The sequence below is a fragment of the Echeneis naucrates genome, chromosome 16 (genome assembly GCF_900963305.1).
Source record: "Echeneis naucrates chromosome 16, fEcheNa1.1, whole genome shotgun sequence".
NCBI classification, from domain to species: Eukaryota; Metazoa; Chordata; class Actinopteri; order Carangiformes; family Echeneidae; genus Echeneis; species Echeneis naucrates.
The window spans coordinates 6,433,523-6,458,057 of NC_042526.1; the positions used below are offsets into that span (position 1 = coordinate 6,433,523).

General features: G+C 42.5%; 1 protein-coding gene across 5 annotated transcripts; it reads right to left on the bottom strand.

Annotated features, from left to right (window-relative positions):
- Positions 1-3,532: 3,532 nt before the first annotated feature.
- Positions 3,533-22,151, bottom strand: LOC115056326 (SITS-binding protein). Of its 5 annotated transcripts, none has more exons than XM_029522661.1 (11): positions 20,558-22,151; positions 19,792-20,242; positions 18,244-18,415; positions 10,013-10,220; positions 9,688-9,838; positions 7,898-8,095; positions 7,319-7,587; positions 7,054-7,190; positions 6,136-6,257; positions 4,190-4,369; positions 3,533-4,004 (listed from the first exon to the last, which is right to left on the bottom strand). In XM_029522661.1, exons 1-11 carry the CDS (start codon positions 20,560-20,562, stop codon positions 3,831-3,833), a joined length of 2,067 nt encoding a protein of 688 aa, XP_029378521.1. In that variant the 5' UTR covers positions 20,563-22,151; the 3' UTR covers positions 3,533-3,830. The 5 variants fall into 5 exon arrangements, with proteins under 5 accessions (XP_029378521.1, XP_029378520.1, XP_029378525.1 ...); XM_029522660.1 differs by having other exon boundaries at positions 19,792-20,456; XM_029522665.1 differs by lacking the exon at positions 3,533-4,004 and having other exon boundaries at positions 4,239-4,369; positions 7,058-7,190; positions 19,792-20,456.
- Between the last annotated feature and the right edge of the window lie 2,384 nt (positions 22,152-24,535).

The following is a 24,535-nucleotide window of genomic DNA, read 5'->3' on the forward strand; positions in this document are numbered from 1 at the left end:
ACAAAAGACAAAGCCAATGTCTCCTCTCCTCAAAACACAAAACAGACGTACAATGACAAACGCACACAGTGTGATCAACGGTTTTCACCCAGCTGGCTCCTGGACAACAGGCCTTTAAATTGTACACCTAATTGGCAAGCTGGAAAACCCATTCACCCATTCAGAGCAGAAACTGAAACCTAAAACCTCTACTTGCACTTTCTAAAAGTAGACTTTGGGAGAGATCAGCAGCCTCTGCTTGCCACCAGTTTAATTCATGCACCACTTGCCTCACAACACCCTCAAAGAAAAGACGAGAGCCAACGTTGCCTCTCCTGTTTTATAAGCCATTCATTCACACAGGAGTGGGGATGTTCCCATTTTGTCTGGTAGCTGTGAACAGTGGAGAATTACATTGGTCTCATTGCAGCTACTGTATGTAGTTTGCTCTTGTCGTCATTCTTGATTTGGGCTTTGGCAGGACAGTTTGTTTTTCCTGCACTGCTGGACAACTTATGTAAGGCTCTGTTATGCCCCAAACTAATTAGGTTGAATGTTATATGTTCATTCAGTGAATGGGTGGGGGGGAATAAAATTGGACTGCTGTGTCCTGCTGCTAAATGTCAGTTTAAGGGTTGATTTTTTTTTTTTTAAACCGCAAGCTATCTGGGAGGAATCGTTATGCCACGATTTCACATTCAAGTGGACTCACACATCTAAGTACAAATTCACCAACTGTACAAAGATTAGAGGGAAATTTAATTTAGGGAATTAAAATGTACAATTAAGGTTTGTGAAACTCTTAAACGAATAATAAAAAAAAAAGAAACTTTTTGAAAGATGAAGGTCACTTAAGGTTATGCATCCAAAACCTCTCTAGTCCTCTCCAGGATCTAGCACTGTAACTTCATCACCTCACAAACCACGGAGCCACACTAGAATGTCTTGTGAATATTATCTGACTCAGAAAAAAAAGTGCCATCTGAATCTGAGTGATTAAATCGAGGGTGTAAACGGAGATGGTGTGTTTGGTGTTTGGCCTGCAGGGAACGTGCATGTCTGCGGCCAGCTGCACCTGTCTAACTGCGCTAAAGGAGCCGGGGGGGGGGGCAGCTGGGTGGGAAGGTAAGGAAGAGGAGTCCGATGAGAATCTCTCGCACTGCTCACCGAAGCTATAAATAACTTTTATGAGGTTTAAGTGGAATTGGTTGGAGATGAGAAGCCATCAGCATGCCCACAGATATATAGACGTAAACTTTCTGACGTGAGGATAAGGAAGAGCTGGGAGTGTCAATAACACACACACACACACACACGAGCACGCGAGCAAGTGCAGACGTGGATGCATTTGATCCTCTTTCTGATCTATTGGTAACTTCTGGTGTAATGATTCTTAATATATAATATATATATATATATATATATATATATATATATATATATATATATATAATATATATATATATATATAATATATATATATATATTCTTTTTTTTATCTAGATGGATGAGCATAGAAAATTAATGATTAGCACAGTGACAAACTGTTCAGATTTTTTTATGACATAAAGGTTTTGGACCCGCTGCCTCTGCTGTGGTCACCCTTAATATAAAATAAACAAGTGAAGTGAAGTAAGAAAATGTAAACTTTATTGCAACTTTGTCAGTCTAAGTTCTCTGATTTACAGAAGAGAGAAAAAAAAAAACTTGTAATGGCACAGTCATCGTAATATGTACATTGCTGATACTGCAATAATCCAGACACTTGTGTCGTCCAGATTCAAGAGTGGCATATTAAGGCACATGGCGTCATGTTGTAGAGGGAAGGAATAACACATCAAAGCTTTTTTCCTGCAAATTACACAAGAACATACCACAGCATTCCATAAAAAGCATCACAACGGGAACTTGAAAAGCTCCTCACACGAAAGGGCTCGGTTGGGAAATCACAGTTTGTCCATCGTACATTCAGCTCTAGGAGAGATTAAGACGTTGATGTGTTCACAACATACTGCGTTGTACTAAGACATTTGGTGATTTGATAAGCTTTAGTAAACCTGAGTCTTTAAGTTTGATACAGTAAACTCGATAGATCAAAGTTACACAGTCAATTTAGTGGTAAAGCGTTCACTAAACGAAAAGGTTCCAGAGTCTGAATCATCACTGCTGGACACTTAAGATAGGGAGTCTTGTGAGGAACAAATCAACAAGCAAAGGCATTGTCATAGATCACCAAATTTTTCCTCCATTTGCATCATTTGACAAAATAATCAAGGTCCAAATCAAATTTCTCTCACATAAATAATGTGCCTGAACTAGAATAAGCCATTGAATGGGAAAACAAGTACAAGAGTCAGCAAGGTGAAGGTGCAAATGGGAGCAGCAATGCAGATACTCATGAAGGTTTATGTCTAGCGTCCACTGCACCTCTGGGTCTTATGATATCAGCTAGCTGTTTCCATGATTTCCTGTGAATCCAAGATGGCGACAACAGACATTTCTCACGCATGAGAGTGTCATGATTATGTCATCTGGGTCTGAAGAGCTCTTTTCCCAACTTTGTCCTATTACACGGGCCGGTCATCATTTTGAGAAATATTTGCATTCACTTTCTTTGTTGAGCGTTAGATGAGAAGTATGATACCACGCAGCCGCTCATGACAAATCCGAGTTCAAATGAGGATGTAAATCAGCAGGTAGCCTCCGGGGTGCTGGTCGGCTGATTATCAGAAATTTGGAGTGTTTCAATTAAACTAAACTAGCTTCGTGGTTCTCTCTGCAAGAAAGTGAATGAATCTATTTCCCAAAATTTTAAACCATTTATTTAAAATATCCTTTCTACTTCTGTGGTGTCGTCAAGGTGGTTCTCTTTAGTACTTCATTTTATACTTATGAAAAAGCAAGAAAAGACAGAAATAGTTAAAAAAAAAAAAAAAAAAAGAGCATCATCTCTTTAAAGCCCTTTCTACAGCAGGTTAGTAGGTAAATTAAGTCTAATCTAAATTCAAATATAGTCAGAGTTACAATGACAGCGGCTTGGCCTCATGTTCATGTGGCCTACAGTACTAAAGGACATTCAGATGTGTCCGACAGAGTGGTATGTTGATTCTTAATTAAAGGTAATTATTGTAAAAGTAAGTGCTAAAGGTGTGCTAGGCTCGGCTAGGCTGTTGTCTCCGATGAATTTTCAAAGCAGTGAAAAACCGTAACTTGAGGTACATTCATAAAACATCAGCCCTTCAGCCCGATAAGTTCAAGTAAAGGCCTTTCCGATGAGTGAGCAAGACATAAAGTACATTGGTTTTCTGTGAGTTAATTTCTTCCCAACAGCATTTTCACCCCCGAAAAAGCCCTTTGAAATGTCCTCCTTTGTCCTTCTATATCTTCATTTGGTCTTCTTGAGAGATTCAGATTCTGCAGAAGCAAACAAGGCGCTTGCTTTGTTCCTCCTTATCAAGAGAGCCAGCAGCAAAAAAAAAAAAAAAAATTAAAAACAAAAATTAAAATTAAAGACTGTAGAAACGCAGTATGTAAACACACAGATTTCTCCGGAAGTTACATACACAAACACGCACACACAAAAAAGCAGAAAAAATGTCCAGAAACAAATCAGCCGAGAGGTAAAACCAATTAACATTTTTTAAAAAAGGAAGAAAAATATAATAATAATAATTTTGAACTGTAAAGTGCAAGTATAAAAAAAATCTTTCTACATGTCATCCCAAGACAGAGCCTTGAGAAAGGGTCAATGGTCTTTAGTGGAAAAGTGCAAGTTGAGAACAGCACAAGTTTTTTTTGATTCAGAACAGTAATGGGATACGTCAGGTGGCTCTGCAGGTCGCTCACACGAGTCAGTTTCTCCGTAAGAAAAAGGCCACCTCCTCCAGGGGCACCGGGTAGTCCTGTAGGAACGTCCCCCCATCGAACACCTGAGCGTTCCGGCTGTCCTGCCACTGGAAGCCGCCGTCCGGTAAATAAATATCCCTCTGCACTGCCCCCTTCTCCACCACCGGTGCCACCAGGACCTGCAAACAGGCGACAACAACAACGGCAATATACACATCAGTTTGGTAAAACAAACTCCAATCTGAGACAGATCCGTCAGGTTTCAGCCGGGGGTGCTGGACTCATACACCATCACATGCCGAGCACGCTGGAGGCTGACAGAGTGAACTCAGCCCCCCCCCCCATCACGATGTCGTTAGGTCACCTTGTCTCCGATGAGGAACTGGTCATCGATGGTAAAGGTCATGGGGTCACTGGGACTCAGCCACCACATCGGCCTGTAGATGGGGTTTCCTGTAATCCGCCACTCCTCTGCGTACTTCTCTAAGAGAGGAACCACGTCCCTCTGGTGCTTCAATATGTAGGTCTGGGTTAGGTTCAGCACCTACAGGTGCCAAAAGACGTGATGCACAATTCTGATTATGACAGAGAGAATTAGTAGGTTGACTATTTATTTGTGTGTTCCTGAGGTGTCGATGGAGAGTGATGGCTGGAGCTGTATTTTCCTGAAATATCAACCAATGAAAAAAAAAGAAGCCCTTTCCTGATGTAAATCATCTGCCACAAGGATTTCAGGAGAAGAATGACAGTGAGGTCTGTGAAAGATATCTGTGGCATCTCATCTCTGCACCTGGACACGCAGACAGATCTGCAGAAAGCAGCTCATTGTTGACTTAGTAAATTTCACGCTGTCCAAGCCTTTGTCCTGTTTCTCTCTCTCTCTCTGGCCACACACTTCAGCATTCCTGGAAGGGTCACATCCACTTCAGTGTCCCATAACACACACACACACACACATGCACACACAAAATAAAACTTGCCCGCATCTATAAAAAATGTATTTTTATGAGTTGGGATTGAGAACATTTGTAGGAATGAGCTTGAAGTCACAGCCCGGCTTCCAGCGGATGCTTCTCTAATTGTGCAGCCAGGCGAGCGTGTGGGTTTGAGGTTTTTACTGCTGTGTGATTCCAGTGCAGTCAGTCCTGTGACCTATCTGTGACTGAAGTCTCATATTCTGGAAATAAAGGTGTGGCACATTTAAACTGAAGGAAAACTGCCATAAAACGGAGGCTATTCTCCTCCAAAATTTCCTCTCTGTCTCACTTCATCTGAGTTTATAGGTTGAAGGCCACGCGAGAGACCAAAATGGAAAATATTGCTGCTGTCAAACATTTAACTGTCCAAAAGAACTATTTTTATCCTTCACTTGCAGCACAAGTCAGAAGCAATATATTTTGCTGCCTCAGCCATCTCCTCGTGGAAAAAAGGCAGTTTATCGCTCCCACTCTGTCACACTTGTCAATTACTCATGGAAATCTTAATTACCACAGTAAAGTATTTTTCCAAGACTTGTCCCCAAATTCATTATCATTCCTGCTGAAGTGGCTGTCGAGAGCGAGCCGTAAATCTAGAGGAGGGATTGTAATTCAGAACAGATGGATTCTTAACCACAGGTGATGTTGAGAGGCGGCCAAACAATGGCTCCTATTGAGGGAAGCAGGGAAGGGCAGCGGAGGGGGAACATAGCTGCTTTCAGAAGCATCCAGCTCTCCTGTGTGCAGGAACCCGAGGTAGCACACTGTCAAGCGTATCGATATCCGTCACCTGACTCTCTGACACTGTGGGCATTGTTTTCCCGCCCTGCATGATGAGCGATGCATTCTTGATCTCCAGCAGCGAGGGACCAGGTTTATTCCTGTCTCTCCCGCTGGGGAAGGGGATGGGGATGAGGGGGGGGTCTCAACAGACCTCATGCTCTTTTGGCTCACTGACATGGTGGGAACCTCTCAGTCTGGCCTCTTTCTCTCCTGCCACTTTTCATAAGTAATCTTAACTGGTGTGCGAGGCGAGAAGGAGGGATAATCCCCCGCCTCTCTTTTAGAACATCTAATTTGCAGTATTCACACATCACCTCACTCGAACTCATCGAAATCATCGCAAGTGAAAATCTTGTTATTTCTGGAAAAGAATGTGAACCTACTACGTTTTCTTTTCTGTAATTAAACTTAATGTGGATTACGGAGATGAACACTTCAGCCCGGTGGGGTAAATTTAAGTTTGGTGAAATTAAAAAAAAGAAGAAGAAGAAGAAGAAGAAGAAGTGGTTTTCATAGCTACTCTGACAGCTTTGTGAGGCATTTTGTATACCCTGTCCTCCCCGCAGAGCCAGGGAGGGGTGTGGAAGCTGATAACGGGGAGAAAGGCTGTGATTTCCAACCAGCGAATGAACAACTCCTCATCCGTGACCAGGTCTCCAGACAGAGAGCCACCTGTGGGGGGAGACAGATGGGCAGGAAACATTATCACACATCAGATTGTTGTTCGAGCTTGAACTGATGAAACGTTTCTAAGAAAAGAATAGGTTGTGTGAGCCGTGAAAATAAATGCAGTCTCTGCCGTGAAGTCTTCTACTTAACGGAGGATTTACGAGAGCCAAGCCTCAGTGAGACTGTCTCACTAAAACAGTGAAATATTAAGTCAAAGTATTTAGCTTTGTCTCACACCCCTGGGAGAGAGGACAATACGGAGTATTATTTATTGACATTTCTTCAGGATTATAAAAACACATCATTTGCCAGTGATTTTCAGATTTTATTGATTTGATTATATAAAAGTGTTTCTTTATTGTTGTTGTTTAACAGTCTTTTGTAAGCCTATGTGGCTGGACTAAAAGTGCAGGGTGCAACAATAAAAACCTCACACTAATACAAGGAAACAGAGACTTGAAAAAGAAAAATCACCAGTGATAGATGGGATGTACGAGGATATAATTAATAGTCTACCACAGTTCAAGTTGGTCTGACAGCAATTATATCACCCCACTATTCTATGCGTCAAACTGACAGCTCTCTCTTTTCTCCACTTCAAAGTAAATAGCTGTCTCACGGACATCAGCTGTGTGTCTGGCTGAGCTCTGCCTTCACAGGAATATTACAAGAAAACACGTCGTGTTTTTGCCAAGGGGAGCTGGAAGATCAAACACGCTCTCTGCCTGTTTTTGGTTTGGTTTTCACACAAGAGTGAATTATCCAGATGAAAGAAGTGACCCGTAAACTTTGGTATTACCTACTGCATCGGGAATGAGGAAGTTGTATCCCAGCAGACTATGATGCAGCAGGGAGGGAATGATGCCCTTCAGGCCCATCGGGCTCCAGTCGGACTGCAAGGAGGTCATCCTCACAAACAGCGGCTTGTGGCTTGATCTGTCACACAAATAACATCAATGATGAGCATGAAATAAAGCAAAAAGCAGATAAAAGGTGTAAAAAGTAAATCAGTGTGCGCAGAAAGAGAAATGTTCTCTGGGGATAAAGATGTCTGGGAGTATTACCGTGTCCCTGCTGTCATGATGGTAGAGTCTCCGATCCTCGCAGCCAGGTCAGCCAGCAGGCTGATGTACTTGTCTCCGCCCAGAGTCTGTGGCGGCCGCAGGGCCTGCTCCTCAAACACATTCCTCTCGCCCCCCTCCAGCATGATGTGCTCCATCCCCAAATGGGCCTGCAGAGACCCCACTCTGTCCAGGAACCAGCTCACTGCTCCTGGGTTGGTGATGTTTAGCTTTACACAGAACTTTCCCCGCCACTGACTCATCACAGGAACCTGAAAGAAAGACGGGAGTAGATTTTAATTGGAGCTTTGAGATCGTTTTCTCTTTACTAGAAGAAGATGGATAGAAAATGTCTCGTTTTGAAATAGTTCTGTGTCTATTTTCTTTTGGTCATTCCCGAAAAGGTTCGATCTTTCATTCATGGAATATGTTTTATCAGAGCGGATCCATCAAAAACGTGAGACTTTTTTTTTTTTTTTACTCCAACAACCAGAATGAAATGAAAGAACCCTCAGGTAGTGTTAAAAATGCTGAGCAAGACAAACACAGCTAAGTGCTTCACTGGAGGGTGAATACACTCACCAGCTGTCCCTGGGGGGCTGAGGGTAGACTGAGCCAGTAGGCCTCGGTCCCCTCCATGAGGGAGGTGTGGAACTGCGTGGTGTCCACGCCCAGGAAAGGGGACAAGGTGATGGAAATGTTAAGAAGCTTGACAAGTGGGAGGTCCCTGGTCAGTCTCTTGGACATCCCCCTTTTCCTGATGTTGAGGTAATCATGGTCCTGCAGAGAGACACACAGATACACTCTTGCCACTTGTTGTGCTGCAGATTGTGGCGAGGTCAATGCTGTTTGCATAACACCAGCGTCATTGCACAGCAATGGAATCGGTAATTGCTTCCATCATTTTCATTGGACAACATGATGTATGAATGAAGCGTTCAGAAACTGTTGTGACTTTATATTATGTAACATCTCTATTTTGACGTCTTGATCTTCTCATGTGGGCACATTGAAGCTTTGACAATACGACCTCTGCCATGTAACATATGTTATAATCCTCATTAAACACAGACTTCAGATTACATAACGGTGGAACTGAGCCTCTTAAGGATTCAAAAGTCGACCCCTGAGGGCAAAGCAGCAGTGGGAAGAAAGGCTAGATTAGCACATATTATGTAATTTCTTTGAATATTATTTTTCCTCTCTGTGTTAATTTAGTTCTTTTTTTTTTTTCTTTTACCAAATTTCAATTCAACATCCAAATAATTGTCAAGAGCTTTTCCTTTTGCGCGGTTTGCAAAAGCTACAGTATTTAATGTCTCAGTTTGGAACCATAGCAAATGTATTAATCCAATTTTCCCATTCCAGTAAGTCATTCCAAGCTAATATGGAAACTGGAAAAGAAAGGTCATAGTGTGACTGATAATTTATGAAAACTTGTAAAACAGGAGTGGAAGAGAAGTCGGCTTTTTACAGAGGATCACTGTTGCCAGTCACACTTCTGTCGCGCCTTCAATTTAATGAACAACTTCAATGTCCATTAGTTTCCATGCACTACTGTATGCTTGGCTCGTTCTTTACGGCTGTTACTGAGCAGAGCTGTCGAGCCAAAAACACTGCTGTTTCATGTCTTTGATGCACCAAAAAAAAAAAAAATAAATTAAAAAATAAATAAAAAACCCTCCAAATTGGAAGTAAAGGAAACTCTTGTTCACCAAATGGCATCCATCAATGTGTGTTATTCCTCCCATTTTCTCCCCCTCTGTCTGCCCTTCGCACATCGACCCAGCTGGTGATGGGATCGCACTGTGAACAGTGTGAATGTATATAGTGACATGCCCAAACGTGACCTCTGTGATGGACTGATTATCTGAAACCGCTCGGCCTGTTCTTCTGTTGCGAGGTCCTGGTCGGATCACAGCGTTAACCCGGTGTCAGCGTTGCCTGCTTCTATTAGTCTTGGTTTGGATTACATTGAATCTCAGCACACACGATTTTTCACCATACGTCAGCGACCGCGCTCTGTTAACAGAGTCTCTCTTTGTCTTCTCTCAGCTATATTTGTTTTGTAATGGATTATCTCCAGGTATTGACTTTGATCCACACGATGGTGGTTCTCAGGATCTTTCAATAACATTCGAGAAAAATGAAACTATCCAACATAAAGAAGTGAAGAATCTCACTTGCAATTTTGTACTAAAAACGCATCAAACCAAATTATAGGGGGAAACATATAATATCTGAAAGCATATTATTGCACATGATATATCACATCTAAAAGGTGTCCTGTTGGGTTAGGGTCCAGTTTCTGTTCTGATGCTTTCAGCTTATTTTGCCTGCCCCCCCGTCCTGATGGGTAAACCATCTCGTACCATATCAGAGAGGAGGGTGGTGGAATGTTCACTGAGGCTGATGACTCCCTCCCCCAGCTGGTGTCTCCTCAGACGATTAGAGAAGGTCCTCAGCTCCCTCTCCACCTTCGGGCCCGAGTCCACATTGGTGAGCAGCTTCCAGAACGGCAGCCTGTAAAACATACAGACAGATCGTACAAGACCGGCTTCCCTGGGAGGAACCTGCCCGAGTTCAAGTTAATGACTCCCCAAACACCCGCAAACTTTCAGTCAGAGCTCACAGACGCATCACTGCTTGACTTGTTGGCATTATGGCATTATGCCCCCCCGCCTAAACTGAACTAACCACAGTGCTTTCATGTTGGGCAGCCGCCTGCTGGGCTGGGAGAGTTGTCGCATGGCTTCCTGGTGAGCAGCTTTCACGTCGTGGGCCACACACACAGTGTACTGCAGAGGGAGACGCTCCATGCTGGGCAGCGACTGCAGGCAGAACTGCTGTCTGCTGTCCACCCCCAGCTGAAGCGGATTATCAGGAGACACAAGAACTGCAACACCTGCGTGGGAGGAAGGGCACAGGAGAGGATATGTCTGATGAGGTCAATGCAAACACATGCAGGGTTCACCTGGACGTTAGAAACTTGTGACAGCCTGTGCTAAATGTTACTGAGACGGGCAGATGGAGTTTTGTGGGAGGCAGAGAGTAGGCCGTGTCAGCTGATATCGCTCCACTCAGATGTGAGGAAAACACTCTTTAGAATGAGATATAGCAGTATGCGGCTGGATGAGTTTACCCTGAGAGCGGCGGCAGATAGCTTACACCACACGACAGGGAGGGGAGGGCTGAGGAGCTGAGACACGTATAGGGTAAGTTACATTTGATTCTGATGATGAATGTTGGTTTTCATCTTTTTTTTTCTCTCTCTCTCTTCTGCGTACACTGCAGATAATTAAATCAAAACCAACTGTGATGTCTTATGCCTCGATTTCACTCTGTGGCAGGACGGTAAGAAAAAGATGAAGATGATTAAATAAGTGAGCTACCGATATGTATCCAGAAGAGGAACTTCTTTGTTTTTCCCGTGCTGTGTGTGCAGAGGGTTTCAGTGGCCGTGTGAAATGATAAGATTATGGGAAGCAGTTAATTGTGTCCGCAGATGTAGCTGCCCTGCAAGGAATGCCTCTTCCCTCTCATGTTACCCCCCCCCGCCCTCACTGCTTCTCACTCGTCCTGACTCTAACCTTCTCCCCTCACAACTTTATCAACCTCGCCTCTCCTCTGTAGGTCTGCACCATCACAGGTCGATAGAACCGAGCCAACAATTGATCCGGGGCTTCAGCCGTGACTCCGTTTCTGGCCCCTCGCTCGGGTTTTTGCACAATCGGCTCAAAGTAGCCAAACTGGGATTTGGGATTTGAAGTTGATCAATGAAACAGATTAGGGGTTGAAGACCAGCTTCCAAAGCAAGCAGCGAGTCTGAGAACTTGGCTCACTTCAGTCACCATCTCTCGTTTCAATGGGCTCACTGTTCTCATGCAGGCAGGGACCAGGAGCAGGCAGCATACTCATGTACCAGTTTATAATCAGATTAATAGTTTCAGAGATCAGTATTCAAGTCCTCCATAAAGCCCAGTGACGCGCCTTCAATCTTAGGTTATTTCTCACGTGTTTGCAACGGATAATGTCAAAGAGATACTGGTAACGCCTCAGCTGCCTCTCACACGGTGTTAGGTCACATCCAGCTGCTTGTTACGGGCAGATATGTCGATTTTTGCTAGAAAACGTTCGTGCTTCTATGTTTGAAACGCAAGTGGCTAAAATTATTCCTCAGTAAGGTGAAGGCAACATGAAGCCATGTGTGAACCGTGAAACCATGAAGCCATACAGTGTTAATGCAGCACAGTAACAAGTACGGCAGTGGAGAAAATGTTATAGCTTTATGGAGGGATGGAAGTGGAATGCAGGCAGTGGAAATCGAGGCGACCAGAGTACACCAGACACCGAGCAGCCTCGGAGAAAGATGTACAGATAGGGCAGCCTGTTTTACCAAACCGTGCACATGATGGAAAGTGGCGTTTAAGATTACACGAATGACTTCTTGAGTCATATTAAATTTTTCTGCCTCTGCAGGAGGGCGCTGACGAAACGGGACACTCTTGGTCAAAAACAACTGTGTCTTTTATTTTTCTTTGACTAAGCAAGTACAGCTGAGTGTTAAATTCACTTAATTCTGTCAGAGGTGTTTATACCGCGCAACTCTGCACAAAGAGCTTTGCATTCACCACCATGTGTTTCAGCACAGTGGAGCTCCGAAACAAAAACAAAACTTTAAACCCTGGTTATATGAGTGCAGTGTCTGTAAGACACCGATGGACATCTTTGCCTGAATCATATCTCTGGATGTGTCTCCTCCGGACAGCAGTGGGAATCAATAAGTGTTATTTAAAGAAAGTGAAGCAGGTTTGAGTTACAACCAAGGTGGGGAGCCCAGGAGTAGAAGGGGAAGTGGGGGGGGACCCTATTTTTAGAACAGTTCCTTAAACACTGCAAGCTTCCCCCGAAATATTTTCCACTAGCTCTCAAAAGTGAAATTATATGCCTGACTGGTCGGCCACATCTGCTCACCTTCAAAAGGTAAAAGTGAATGAAGTTGACTCGACAGATTTGATTGATTAGACGCACACGTACGTTTTGGTTTCACAGCTGTTGAGAGAACGCACAACCTCGGCTTGCCTCCTCACACACATTCACACACTCTGTCTTTAACGGGAAACTGTGGACTTCCAAGAAAAACAGAGCTGGACTTATAGGACCATAAAGCTTTTGCACTTCCTCTTGCTCAGTCTGAGCTGAATGTTGGGAGGTGGTGGTGGAGGTGACCCCACACACCTCCCGACGGGTCGGGACTCTCTGCTGCTGTGGACCATGCCGACCCTTTTCCACGTCGTATTTATACAGTTATTTATGACACCTGCGCACTTACAGACCTGACAGGCGTGTTATAATAATGTGCGTTGAAACATTAACTGTGTGTGTGCATATGGGCGCACAATTGCGTGTGTGAGTATTCAGGCATTTACTTCCTTAACAATGGAAACTTAGTTTCTGTGCCCAACCTCAAGAAATTGATGGCCACAAAACTGGGATCTTGCCATGGTAGTAAATTTCCAATCCCACTTATTGAAAAAATAATGAAACACTAAAGAAGCTTTCTCTGCTGTATTCCTATCATCAGTCCATTTTATTGTTTCGAGTAAGTGACGCTGCATTCTGTTGAAGTATCACAATAAAAACAGTGTCTTTCTTGATATTGGTAGATCAGGGGAGCACTCGCAGTCACACACTCAAGTTTGTTCTCTAAATCGCTTTCTCTCTTTTTTCAGTCGCAGCAGTTGAAGCTGGCAACTGTTAATGCAGCTCTCTCATTTTCTACCGACAGGTCGAACTCAATTTTGTTTTGTTTTTTTAAATATAGGAATGCTCACTGAAACGGTATTTTTCAGAAGATAGTTCAATAATCAAGAAAGAAAGAAAAAAGAAAAAAACAAACATGTTTTATGCTTCTAAATGAGGCTGTGATTCTGTACGTACTGTAATTAAATTAGTGGAGAGAAGCTGTTTCTTCATTTAAATAGTCTCTTGATGTCCTTGATGGAAAGTATTAGGCAAGAGATTGACGATGGAAAATTGTGCTGGATGACTTTCATACAGTAGCTCATATAGGAGTTCACAGCCTGTTTCAACAAAGCTTCATTTGGCTGAGTGAGTCATTCTAAAAGCTTTTCACCTCTTACTTGTCCGGGAGAGTCAAGGTGTCCCTCCTGATGCGGCACTGGGTAAAATAGAAGGTTGATTTTTGTGCAGTTTTTTTTTTTCTTCTTCTTCTATATACAAGCAGAATATTGCAATCATTGTCTTTGGATGTTTGGTAACGATCAAATTTTGACCATTATTTAAGCACCACAATGGAAAAAAAGTATTATTATTGGTTTGTTCTCATTCCTGTTGTATCAAATAAACTCTGTTAAGTAGGTTAGAAAAAAAAAATCATGCAAGTTGCATAACTTTCATCATGATCTGCGTGTTGTCCTTGGCCAGTTCCCTCAAAGAGACCAACAACAAATGGGCAAGAACAATAAAATATCATTTCTTCAGATGGAAACATTGAGTCAGGGGTAGAAACAAAGAAAAGATAGAGAAGTGAAGATGAGAAAAGTATTTACTAAAACAGAAGGTGGAAAAACACTTGAACTAAAGAATGAGGGAAAGAAGAATAAGAAGCAATAAGGCCATGAACACACAGAGAACTGCGCACGTGTGTGTGTGTGTGTGTGTGTGTGTGTGTGTCAAAGGTGGTCTAATAACTTAAGATCCTGCAGAAACACTTCACTGAGGCTAGAAGGGGGAAAACGCAGATATGAAGGTATTGTAAATAAATTCACTTTACTGAATCCAGACTGCATTATCAAACTATTACAGTCTCAGTGAAAATGAACAGGATCTCTCCAAGCACTTATCTATAACATAATGAAGAGGAGAAACTTCGATGAGTTATCGGTCTGATGAAAAAAAAAAAAAAAAAAAACAGTCTGCAGATGATGTCAAATGGAATTAGGCTTAAGGTACCAGTATGCCAGCATCCAATGAATGAAATAATCTCTGTGAATAGATGGATAAATGAAATGTAAAACAAATGTTTTATTCTTCATAATGCACTCCCTTATGAGCTCCTTGTGCTCAGATTGCTGGTTTCAATTTATCCTTTTCATTATTTCTTTATCTCTAATTTCTGCATAAAAAAAAAAAAAGCACTTTCAATTAACCCAGATATTCTTACTCTGTAACAGCAACATGTTTCCGCGTGCTGTGCATGTTTCAAGATGTAGCTGGTATTTAAGAATGGCGCTGTCATTTTACTAACAATCAATTAACCGGAAAAATATCTTAGAACATTAAAAAGAGTAACGTGTAGTATGAATATTTCACCACAAAAAACGAAATATAAAGGATTTTACTTTGTTCCAGGCTATAAATAATTGTGGCTAAACAACTAAGGAACAACAATATACTTATTTTCAACTCCTTTACAAATTATCGTAGACAGTTTATTCAACACTATTTTTGCTGCGCTGAACTGTGTTGTCTCAAACTGGACCTTCAGGATCTCAGGCTGAGTAAAGGTGGCAATAAGCCCTTAAAGCTTTGGGGACAGCGATCGTTCTTGTATTCTTGATGCAGGATGTGACTTCAGTGATATATAATCTGTCCTTAGTAGCCCAGTTGTTTTTGTATGGATAAAGACAGGTGGGGCTATGACAAGTTCCTCCAGTTGGCAACACTCTCAAATGTCACTCTACTGCATAGTTGCATATATCCTCTCTCCCGTCTCCCTGCTTTACTTTTCGGTGTCTTTACTTTATCACTCATCTTTTCCCCCTTTATTCTCCTGAATATCAGCTGTTGTTGTGCTGTACGTGGCCTTTTGTTTTCTGTGGCGCTGTATGTTTCAGTCTGACTCTTTTGCTCTTTAAACATCCCAAAGAGCCTTCTTAGGTTAATGACATCAGTAACGGCTCCACGTTCCCCACCACATTTATAATGTGCCCCCGGAGCCAGTGAAGACAGGTCCAATGCACACACTGAGCCTGACATGTACAACGCAAAATATCACTGACGGTCATGGGGTTCACGCAACCGTGAAACTTAATCTTGCATTACAACTGAAATACTGAAATAAATTTGTTTCCTAGTAAGTAGATTCTGGGGAAGCGGTGGCATCAAAGATGAAGATTTTTTGTCCCACAAAGCAGAATTGTCAGTCCATAAAATAAGAATAAGATCATTAATTATGAAGACGTTGTGTGTCTTGTGCTTTTTGTTATTACAGCTGGAGTGCAATCTTTCTATAGTCAGTTTTTGGGAACACATAAATTATGCAAATTTTGTTTTCACCCAAAGAAGTGCTTTGAGCCATATTAGTGTATGAGCCATGCTATATTCTTAAAGCAGCTTTTCTTAAGAGGAAATTGCACATTCCAATATGCAGTATTTATGTTGGTTTACCTTTAATATGTGTACAGGTTAAAAGTACAGTCAATGCACTTTCATTAACATAGCACTAAAATGGGATTGGAAATGTATATATTGTCTTTACTTTATGTGGTTTTGTGTATGCGTTTTGGAGCTGTGTTCAGCACCGATTTGGTTGGTTTACATTGAAAAATAATAATCAACATAATCAACATAATCAAATAATAAACAATTCATTTTTAAAACCCGAAACAAATAGAAACTAAATCAAAAATCTGACTAGGTAGCCTCCGGATGTATAAACTCAAAACTAAATTTTTTCTCCATAAAAACTGCTTTATAATTCTTTCCTGTACCACCACAACAGCAACACGGTAATAATGCTACATTACACTGTTCATCTCAGCCTCAGTCATGTTTTTTCACATTTTTAATGTGAGGTTTCTTGTATAACTTTGGTTGTCGTCGCTGTTGTCAGTGGGAAAGAGAAAGGTGGCAAATGCAGCTGCAACCTTTATTAAATAATACACACTAACCAACGGCCTGACCTGATATGCAGCATGAACATAGATGCTTGTGTGGTTGTTATGCAGTTCAGTAGATCATTTCCATGATTTATTTACGATAATCAGGAGGTCTGATGTGCTCAATTCCAAAGTGCATTACGCAATGAGACTGGAGATGGGACATATATCCATTCCTGCACTTAGGGGATCAGTCAACTGAGGGGAAAAGGTCAAGAAACTAAAGTAAAATTGTGGTGTATTCCAGTAACAATGAAAGGGAAGCCATAACTCTGCCATATTGGTATTACAAATATAATAAGGTTTCAGCTATATTCAAATCCAGATGTGTCTGCTGCATATGTGTGCATATGTGTGTGTCATAAACGTTAGTGTGGAGAGTTACACAGGAAACGGGACAACACACATCGCCTCAGGCTGTGCTCTGCTGAACAGTTTGTCAAATCTGAACAATGACAGTTTGAGCATTGTGCTGGAAGGGAAGGACACATGATACACATCTGCCCTGTCCAACATCATCCAAATCCTCAAAATATTGATCTCCAATGATCATTGTGACTAAAGTAGCTGAGTGCAATTTTCAGAAACTCTTTAACTGTGAAAATCATAGCAAATAAAGATATCTTGTGAAATACGCCTTTAACTGTCCAATAGGCATGACAATGATGTCCCAAACAATGACAATGGTTTGGGGCCATGTATAGTATGTGTGTGTGTGTGTGTGTGACAATGTTCGAACAGTTGTTCCCATCGGGATCTCATCTTGTGTGCGTGTGTTTCTCTGAACACAGAAACAAAGGATCCTGATCATTACTGATGTCCTGTCACAAAGTAGAAAGGGGAATTTAGTCATGTGACTCTACTTAAGTCTGCCACTGCGTTACATAAGATCACAAAATGTGTCTGCTCGCTTTTTGAATGTGTGTGTGAAGGGCTTCTAACAATCACTGGTTTAAGTCAAGGTTTCCTCAACAAGCTGCTAAGGATATTTAGTATATAGTGTAGTATAGTATAGTATATATTTTATAGTTTAAAACAAAAAGGCTTGCAGTATGCCACAGTTGCGTTTGTGTGGTTGCCAGTCTGCTCACAACAATAACATGTTTACATCAAAATCTTTCATGAATAAGGACTGATTGTTTTGAGCAGCAGCTCCTGTGAGTAAAACTTCACACAAAGCCAGATCGAGAGGTCAGAGTCGGTCAGGTTAATACTGTGCCAGCTATCGCTCACACACACACACACACACACACACACACACACCACAAACATTCTTCATCTGTCAGATTAACCATTCACATCCGCCAGTGGTCTCTGCCTTCCCCCTTTGCCCCAAGGATAAAATCTAACACCCCCAAAATAACCTGGTCGGATAAACGAGTCAGCAGGGCCCTGATCCAACCTGCCCTTTTATTAGAAACAAAAGGCAATTACCCCAGTATCCCTAAGAGTTAATTTAAGATGCTAAAGGTGGTTTGTATCCCTTTGTAGTCTAATCTCTAAATTATTAAAACTGAGATACCACAGACAGCATCGTGTTACAGTCTATTTGTGGGCCAGCCCTCCTTTCCAGTTAGCGGATTGTGTTTTTGACATGCCAGTTCAAGAGGCGGTTGGACCGTTTCTATCAGCTCGGACACAAACAACCATGTCAATGAGCTATGGGTGTGCTGGGAAGGGCGGTGGGGGGGCAGTGGGGGGGCGGGGGGGGGTAAGAAAACACAACAACATCCACAGGGCTTCCCTCATGCCCTGGGATTCACGCCACACATCGTATACCCACTGATGGTGGGAGGGTGGGGGTGGGAGGGGTCAGATTTCCTGAGCCCTTGTGCTAACCTCAGTACAAGTGGCAAGTGTGGAAAAACTGTTGACCCCGTGCCATTTCTAAGAAGTGAAAAGGTCTCTCGCTGTGTTTCAGACATAGGTTTGAGGAAGAACTACAGCTCCCAAATATATGAGGGCTTTACGTAAAGTAAGCCTTAAGCTAATATGAATTGTTTAACCTCAGCCACGACCTCTGACCTGATGAGCCCAGGAAGTAACGTTCCAGGGCAGAGCCGAAGCCGGAGGGATTGTCTTTCAGGTCGCTCACGATGAACGGCTGCATGGTGACATTTTGATCGTTGATCGGCCATGTCTGACCCCGGACACTTGCTCCGCCATACCAGGAGACGTTGGTCATAGAGAAGCAGTCCTGGACATGTGCGTGGACACACACACACAAACAGACACAGCACGAGAAAGACAGAGAGAAGTGGAGAAAAAGGTTGACATTCATCAAGTCAGGGTGAAGACTCGAACAGTAAATGAACATGTAAAGCTTATGCTGCAAAGATTTTACTGGAAATGGTTAATGAACAGAAGGGAATACGTAACGAAACAATCAATGGTACAGTTGAGAATTTCAAGAGCCACATTAAACAGCAGAGGGTAAAAGAAAATACAGTTTGCTGTAGGTTTGGTTTGACACCCTCAAACGCACCACCACCACTGTGAACATGCGGGGTTCACTCCACTTTGAATTTCCCAAACGCTACTGTGCATTGTGGGGTAGCTGATGTCTACAGATGGCTCTAAACTTTGACATTCAGCCATTCATTGAGTGAAACACTGTGTGGTGTCTGGAACATGACACTCACAGGAAGTACTGCAAGCGGACCCGACGGGTGAAGGAGCGTTTCTTAGAGAAAGTCTTTAGGCGTTTGACACAAATACACCAACTGGGGAGCCCATTTAATTCGTAAGCAAATCCGAGCTCTGCTAAAAGGTTTCAGAATAGGTGCCAAGGGGTCACCTGAGAGGCACCGGGCAGGATTTTGGAAATCAGAGAAATACAGGCGACTTTAGCTTGGAGAGATTTTCTGTGAGCAGTTGCGCCTCATGACAGGGAGTTATGGTGAGGAATGTTCCAGTGGGGACAGATTAACCTCCCCAAACATCCCAACAGTTAAATGCCTTTGATAATTAAGATGGAGGGGGCGGTGGGGGGGTGAGGTTTTTTTTTACATACACAGTAAGTCCTGTGCACCTACAAACTGTGACGCAGCAGATTTAACATGAAATGTACTGAGCCCAGTCCAGTTAAACCAAAGGCTGGAAATTATTATTTTTTTTTTTTGAGTGCTGCTGTTGTTTGTTTGTTTAACTTAATTTCATTTCACAAGTCATTCAGTGCTATTGTGTATTGTTTTGGAAAATTTATTGAAGGATACATTTGGTCTAAGAAACTGAATCAAATCAAATCCAATTACAAAAATATAATCAATATTTTAGTCATTAAAAAATTAAATCTCACTGGCTAAATTATGCCTACTGCAAAAACAAGTTTTTTTTTTTTTAAATATGTTTTCCAAATGGACAACAAAAAAACAATCACCTCCTATTTGAGTAGAAAATATTGCAAATGTGATTAGAAGCCAGCTGATTTAAACATTTGGACAATATTTTTTTTTTTAATATAGCAATATCGTATAACAGTGATGCACAGCTGCTTTAATGACCTAAATATGGAAAAGGTGGTGTGTCTTTGTGGACGTCAAAATGCCTCCTGGCTGTGTTGTTGCACTCTACCTTCAGCTCCACATGACAGTGCACCGGCGTCCAGGTCATGCTGTAGCACTCCGTCTCCGTCTCCTCATTCATCTCCAGCGAGATCTTCACCTCGGCCACCGAGTCCCAGGTGTAGCAGAACTCCGTTTTATTCAGCCAGCACAGGTTCCTCACGAAGGGAACCTCGATGTCTGGGTTCCCCACGTTCCCGACATCTATCTCCGCGTAAGTCTTCTCCTCCGACAGCGTCTGTATAACCAGCGAGTGGGTCCTTCTCTCCCAGATCAGTCCGCTGAAAGTGCCCCTGAGGATCCAGTTCTTGTTGGGCTGGTCCACCACTTGCCAGTATATGATCCCGATGGTCATAACGAAGAAGACGGCCACCCCGAGACAGGCGATAGCTCCTTTCCAGGTCTCGTTCATCTCCTTCAATCCAGTGTCCCATGTTACCTCTGGGATGGGGCTAGGGTTCCTATTTCGAGCGTGGGGCATGTTGTTTTTGAGATCAGCAAAGAATCAGACACAAAAAATTGCTGCAGAAACCTCTGTGCGTCAAAAAGCTCTGTTGCCTCATCATGTCATGGTGTTTTCAGTGAGGTTACAGGGTTAAACCAGCCTACTGGTTTATCTTTACACCATTTACACTGTTGGGGTTTCTTTTGCGCAACTGTGCCAGCAACAGAGACCTGTCATGCGAAGAAAGCTGTGAGAGGAGAAAAAAAAAAAAGAAAAGAAAAGAAGAATCCAAGCGGGAAAATAAAACAGTATGAATGAACAATTGACTTACCACATACTGCTGCAGTTTTAAAAGAGTTGGAATTGTAAATTGCATTGGCTGCAGTGAGCTCGTCAGCAGCCCCAAGCCGGGTTTGGCAGCTATGCCTACGAATAGCTCCTCAGACTCTGTCTTGCTTGCCCTGCACTTTGTGACGTAACGCCGGGTTGTTTCTCAGAGGAAAGGTAGAGAGAGGGAAACGGGGGGATCAGGAGGGTTTGGCAGAGTCTTGCAGCAGTCCACCGGGACGAGGAGGCCACGGACAGCTTGAGAGGGAGGGACCCCCCTCTCGTACTCCCCTCCCCATCCAGTGCGCTCTCCGTGCGTAAAGACCGTGGAGACTTGTCACCCAGTGGTTTGGTGGACTGTGAGGGGCGTCGATTGGGCATAGGGAGGTCGGGAGACCTGCCACGCTCTTCCCAAACGTGATCTTGTGATGTTTAACAACTTAATAGAAAGCAAAAAGTGATGTCAGAAAATTGGTTTCTAAGTTTCGGACTTCAGTCCAAAGGTGTTCAGTCACTCAGTTCCAGTGATCTTTGTCTTTAGTTCAGTTGACTGACACGGAAGCCAATAATAGCTTTTCACTATTAATCTTTTCAATTGTTCCAGGAACTAAACAAATTAGTTAATTTTCGGTATGATAGCTTTACTCAGTTTAGGAGAGGAGATGATCCACCTGTTGAAGCTAAAACTTCGTCATTGAATTAAATACCTTTTATCGTGGTAACGAGACAGCTGAGTGTATAAATGTAGAAAAGGTGTCAACTGAGCTCATTCCAAAGCAAACTTAAGCTTATTGAATCCATTATAACACACAAATAGACTGGAACTACAATACATACTCTGGCAGTAAATTCCAAATTCTGTTCCCTTTGAGTACTCTTGAATAACAAATCCTCTGACAAAAGGGGATAAATTCAGTTCTTTTTAACGAATTTGACCTTTTGGTTCTGTCTTGTGTCATCACGATAAACATTTATTGAAATGTAGCCACATTTTAATATAACTCTGCTTTGCTGTCTTTCAAGAATAACACCAGAGACACTTGAATCTCAACACGCTGCATGAGAGACAAAACCGTTACACTAATTCAGCCAAAGGCTAACCTACATACAGTGTCCAAATTCATACCTGACGGTTTATTGTTAGCTTTATTGACACATTTTTGCAATAGGATTTCTTGTGCTTAAAAAGCTTAAGATGAGGCAATTCAAGTGTATAAGTATTGCATGTTAATGCCTTCCTCTGTGGAAGGCATTATCATATAACACATTGTTGTAATGTCACCATATTATAGTTGGACTACTGTTTGAGTCACACTCTTGACAATAAATGTTGTGTCAATGTCCAGGCACATGCTTTTCCAATACAAAACTCTGAGCTCTCACAGAAGCATATCCTTTGTCATGACTTTCTGAAGCCCAATCTGTACACTGCTCATGGTGACAAATTTAAATGCAGTCTCACAATCCCTTTATTTCAACACAGTTCTTACTGTAACATGGTCGTGGCTCTGTTGGTATCCAACAACAATTTTATTGGCCCCAAAAATAAGACAACAGGAATCGTGGCTTGAACAATGTTGTTATTTTTGTAGGTTGAGGTCTTCCGTGGCGCTGTGCACAAGATATCCCAAGGCTGTCGGCTGACATACCTTGAAGATCAGTTCCCCCCCGTCCCCGTTTATGCATGTCCGCCTTCCCCTGATCCATCACATAGCTCTGGCAGTGGCAGAGACACTGGATAAGGCTGTGGGAACCCGCGTGAGCACTCTACCCAATAATCTCACTCCAACTGCAGTCGATTTTAAGATTTTTGGAAATCATCATGTGAACGTTAGACGAAGATGATGATTAGATGATTGATTTCTCAGTTTATTTCTAGCAGAAAACATCCACAGCTTCTATTCTCACAACAATTTGAGTATGAAAGATAACGAGGCCCCCACAATCACTGTGCCGGTTGTCCCGTGATCGTCCACAGAAGCACATTGAAGGGATGAGCAGAGTTCTCAGCATCTGTGGTGACATATTTTTATACCCGTCTGCCCCAAACTGTTTCAAATGCTGCATTTGCAATTGCATGTCTACGTGAATGAGTGCATGCATATATTTATCACTGCACGCTTGCATTTGGGTACCTAAAATTCAAGTTCAACATGGGTCTTATGGCAGCCGGGCTCCTGGGTCAGAGGTCATGCTCATGACATCAACGGAACATCCAGGGGGAAGGGTCTAAATTTACATGCCATCCAGATTGCCCCCAACTCCATCCCCTGCAGCTATTAATAGGCGTAGGGCTGCTGGGTGGCATGCACCCACTCCCTCTGAGAGTGTGAACATGGGACATGAGAAAACAGAGGAATCTGACCTGAACTGGCCACTAGCTCTGACCACTCATTTAGAGTTGATGGCAAAGTGGCAAAGGTTTATTTAAGTGTGGGGTGGAGAGGCTGCTGGTCCACATTCTACGTGTCAGTTGTATTTATTGCTTCATTTTAGCTGGAGAAATCTGTTTATGAAAACCTTTCGTCAATGGTTTGGCACAACCAACTCAGGTGCTTCGCATCTCAAGAGTCATCTCATGGTCGCCTATAATCATTTATGAGCTTTCTCAGTGTCAGCAAAATTTCTATGTCTTTCAGGCTGAAATATCCATATTTACTGAGGGCTGACGCCTTAAGTCACACAGCACAGCCTTGAGCAAAGCAATTAATTTGGCGTGCTAACATTCTTGTAATGACAATGCTAGCACACTTTAGCTGTCTACTAATGTATTAGCATGCTAACACGAGGTAAATGGTAAAACTTTGGAGAAGAAGAAGAAGCTTTTATTGTCATTGTACACACACTGAGATCAATGCACACACGATGAAATTACATTTACTCTGATAGAGATATGTATAGACAACCACTGAGAAACCACACAGACACACACACAGGGCCCTATATCATGCAACATGTGAATAGGTGACCCTGTTTTCAGAGTGAAGGCACCGCTATTGCTCAGCGCACCTTGGAACAACTCGAGGGGGGGCAGTGCCTTGCCTATGGACACCTAGAGGGGGACTGGCACTTCCCCACCCTCGTCTTTCACAAGACGATGGTCAGGCATCACCAAAGACAAGTGTTTATATATTTCACCAGATAAGGATAAGGGAAAACTTTGAAGAGCTGGCAGTTTCAGGTTATCACTGTATCACTGTACTGACTTTTAGTCAGTACAGTAAGTAGGGTAGCAACCCAAACAAAAAGGTTGCTGACAGTTTAATCTGGGCAGCCCAACAAACAGACAGAGCAACATTGCCATTCAAAAAGCCGAGTAACAAATGTGGCTAAAAATAGGAAAGAGTATTGATTGACCTCTTCAGTATTTGTGATAGATAAGAAATTGAAGTCTGCAGTCTTTAATCTGTGAAACATCTGTGACAGATTGTCAGCAGAGGACGAGAATGTTTTAAACGTTTTGCTGCCAAAAATGAGAATTTGCTCCCCTGACACAGTCCTCCCTCATCCCTGACTATGGTACAGTGGACAGCGTAGTTAAAACCTTTTGTATAAGCCCCATGTTGTGGCAGAAGTTAACACACCACCGGTGCATCTTATCTGGATTCCAATTTCTGTTATATACCTATATACATTTTCATCTTGTACCTGCTTCCCTCTGAGCAATATGGCAAGGTGCTAGTGTTGCTGGTGATATAGTCTAGATAGATATGGCGCTTTAGGCATTAAGTATTGTATAAAAACTCTGCTTGCCAGGCTAAAGTGACTTCAGAAAAAAAACAAAAAAACCCTTGAAACTATGAGTCCCTTTATATGCAAAACTATTCACTTAAACTGACAAACTTTTCCATCTTCATGTCTGGATCTTCAATTTACTTTTTACTTTTTTTTTTCCCCTTCTCCAGGATATCCAATACCGACAACATCTCCTCCGGCTGCTTGAGAGTTGGAGGGGGGAAGTTTCCATGCAGCCCCAGTGCCT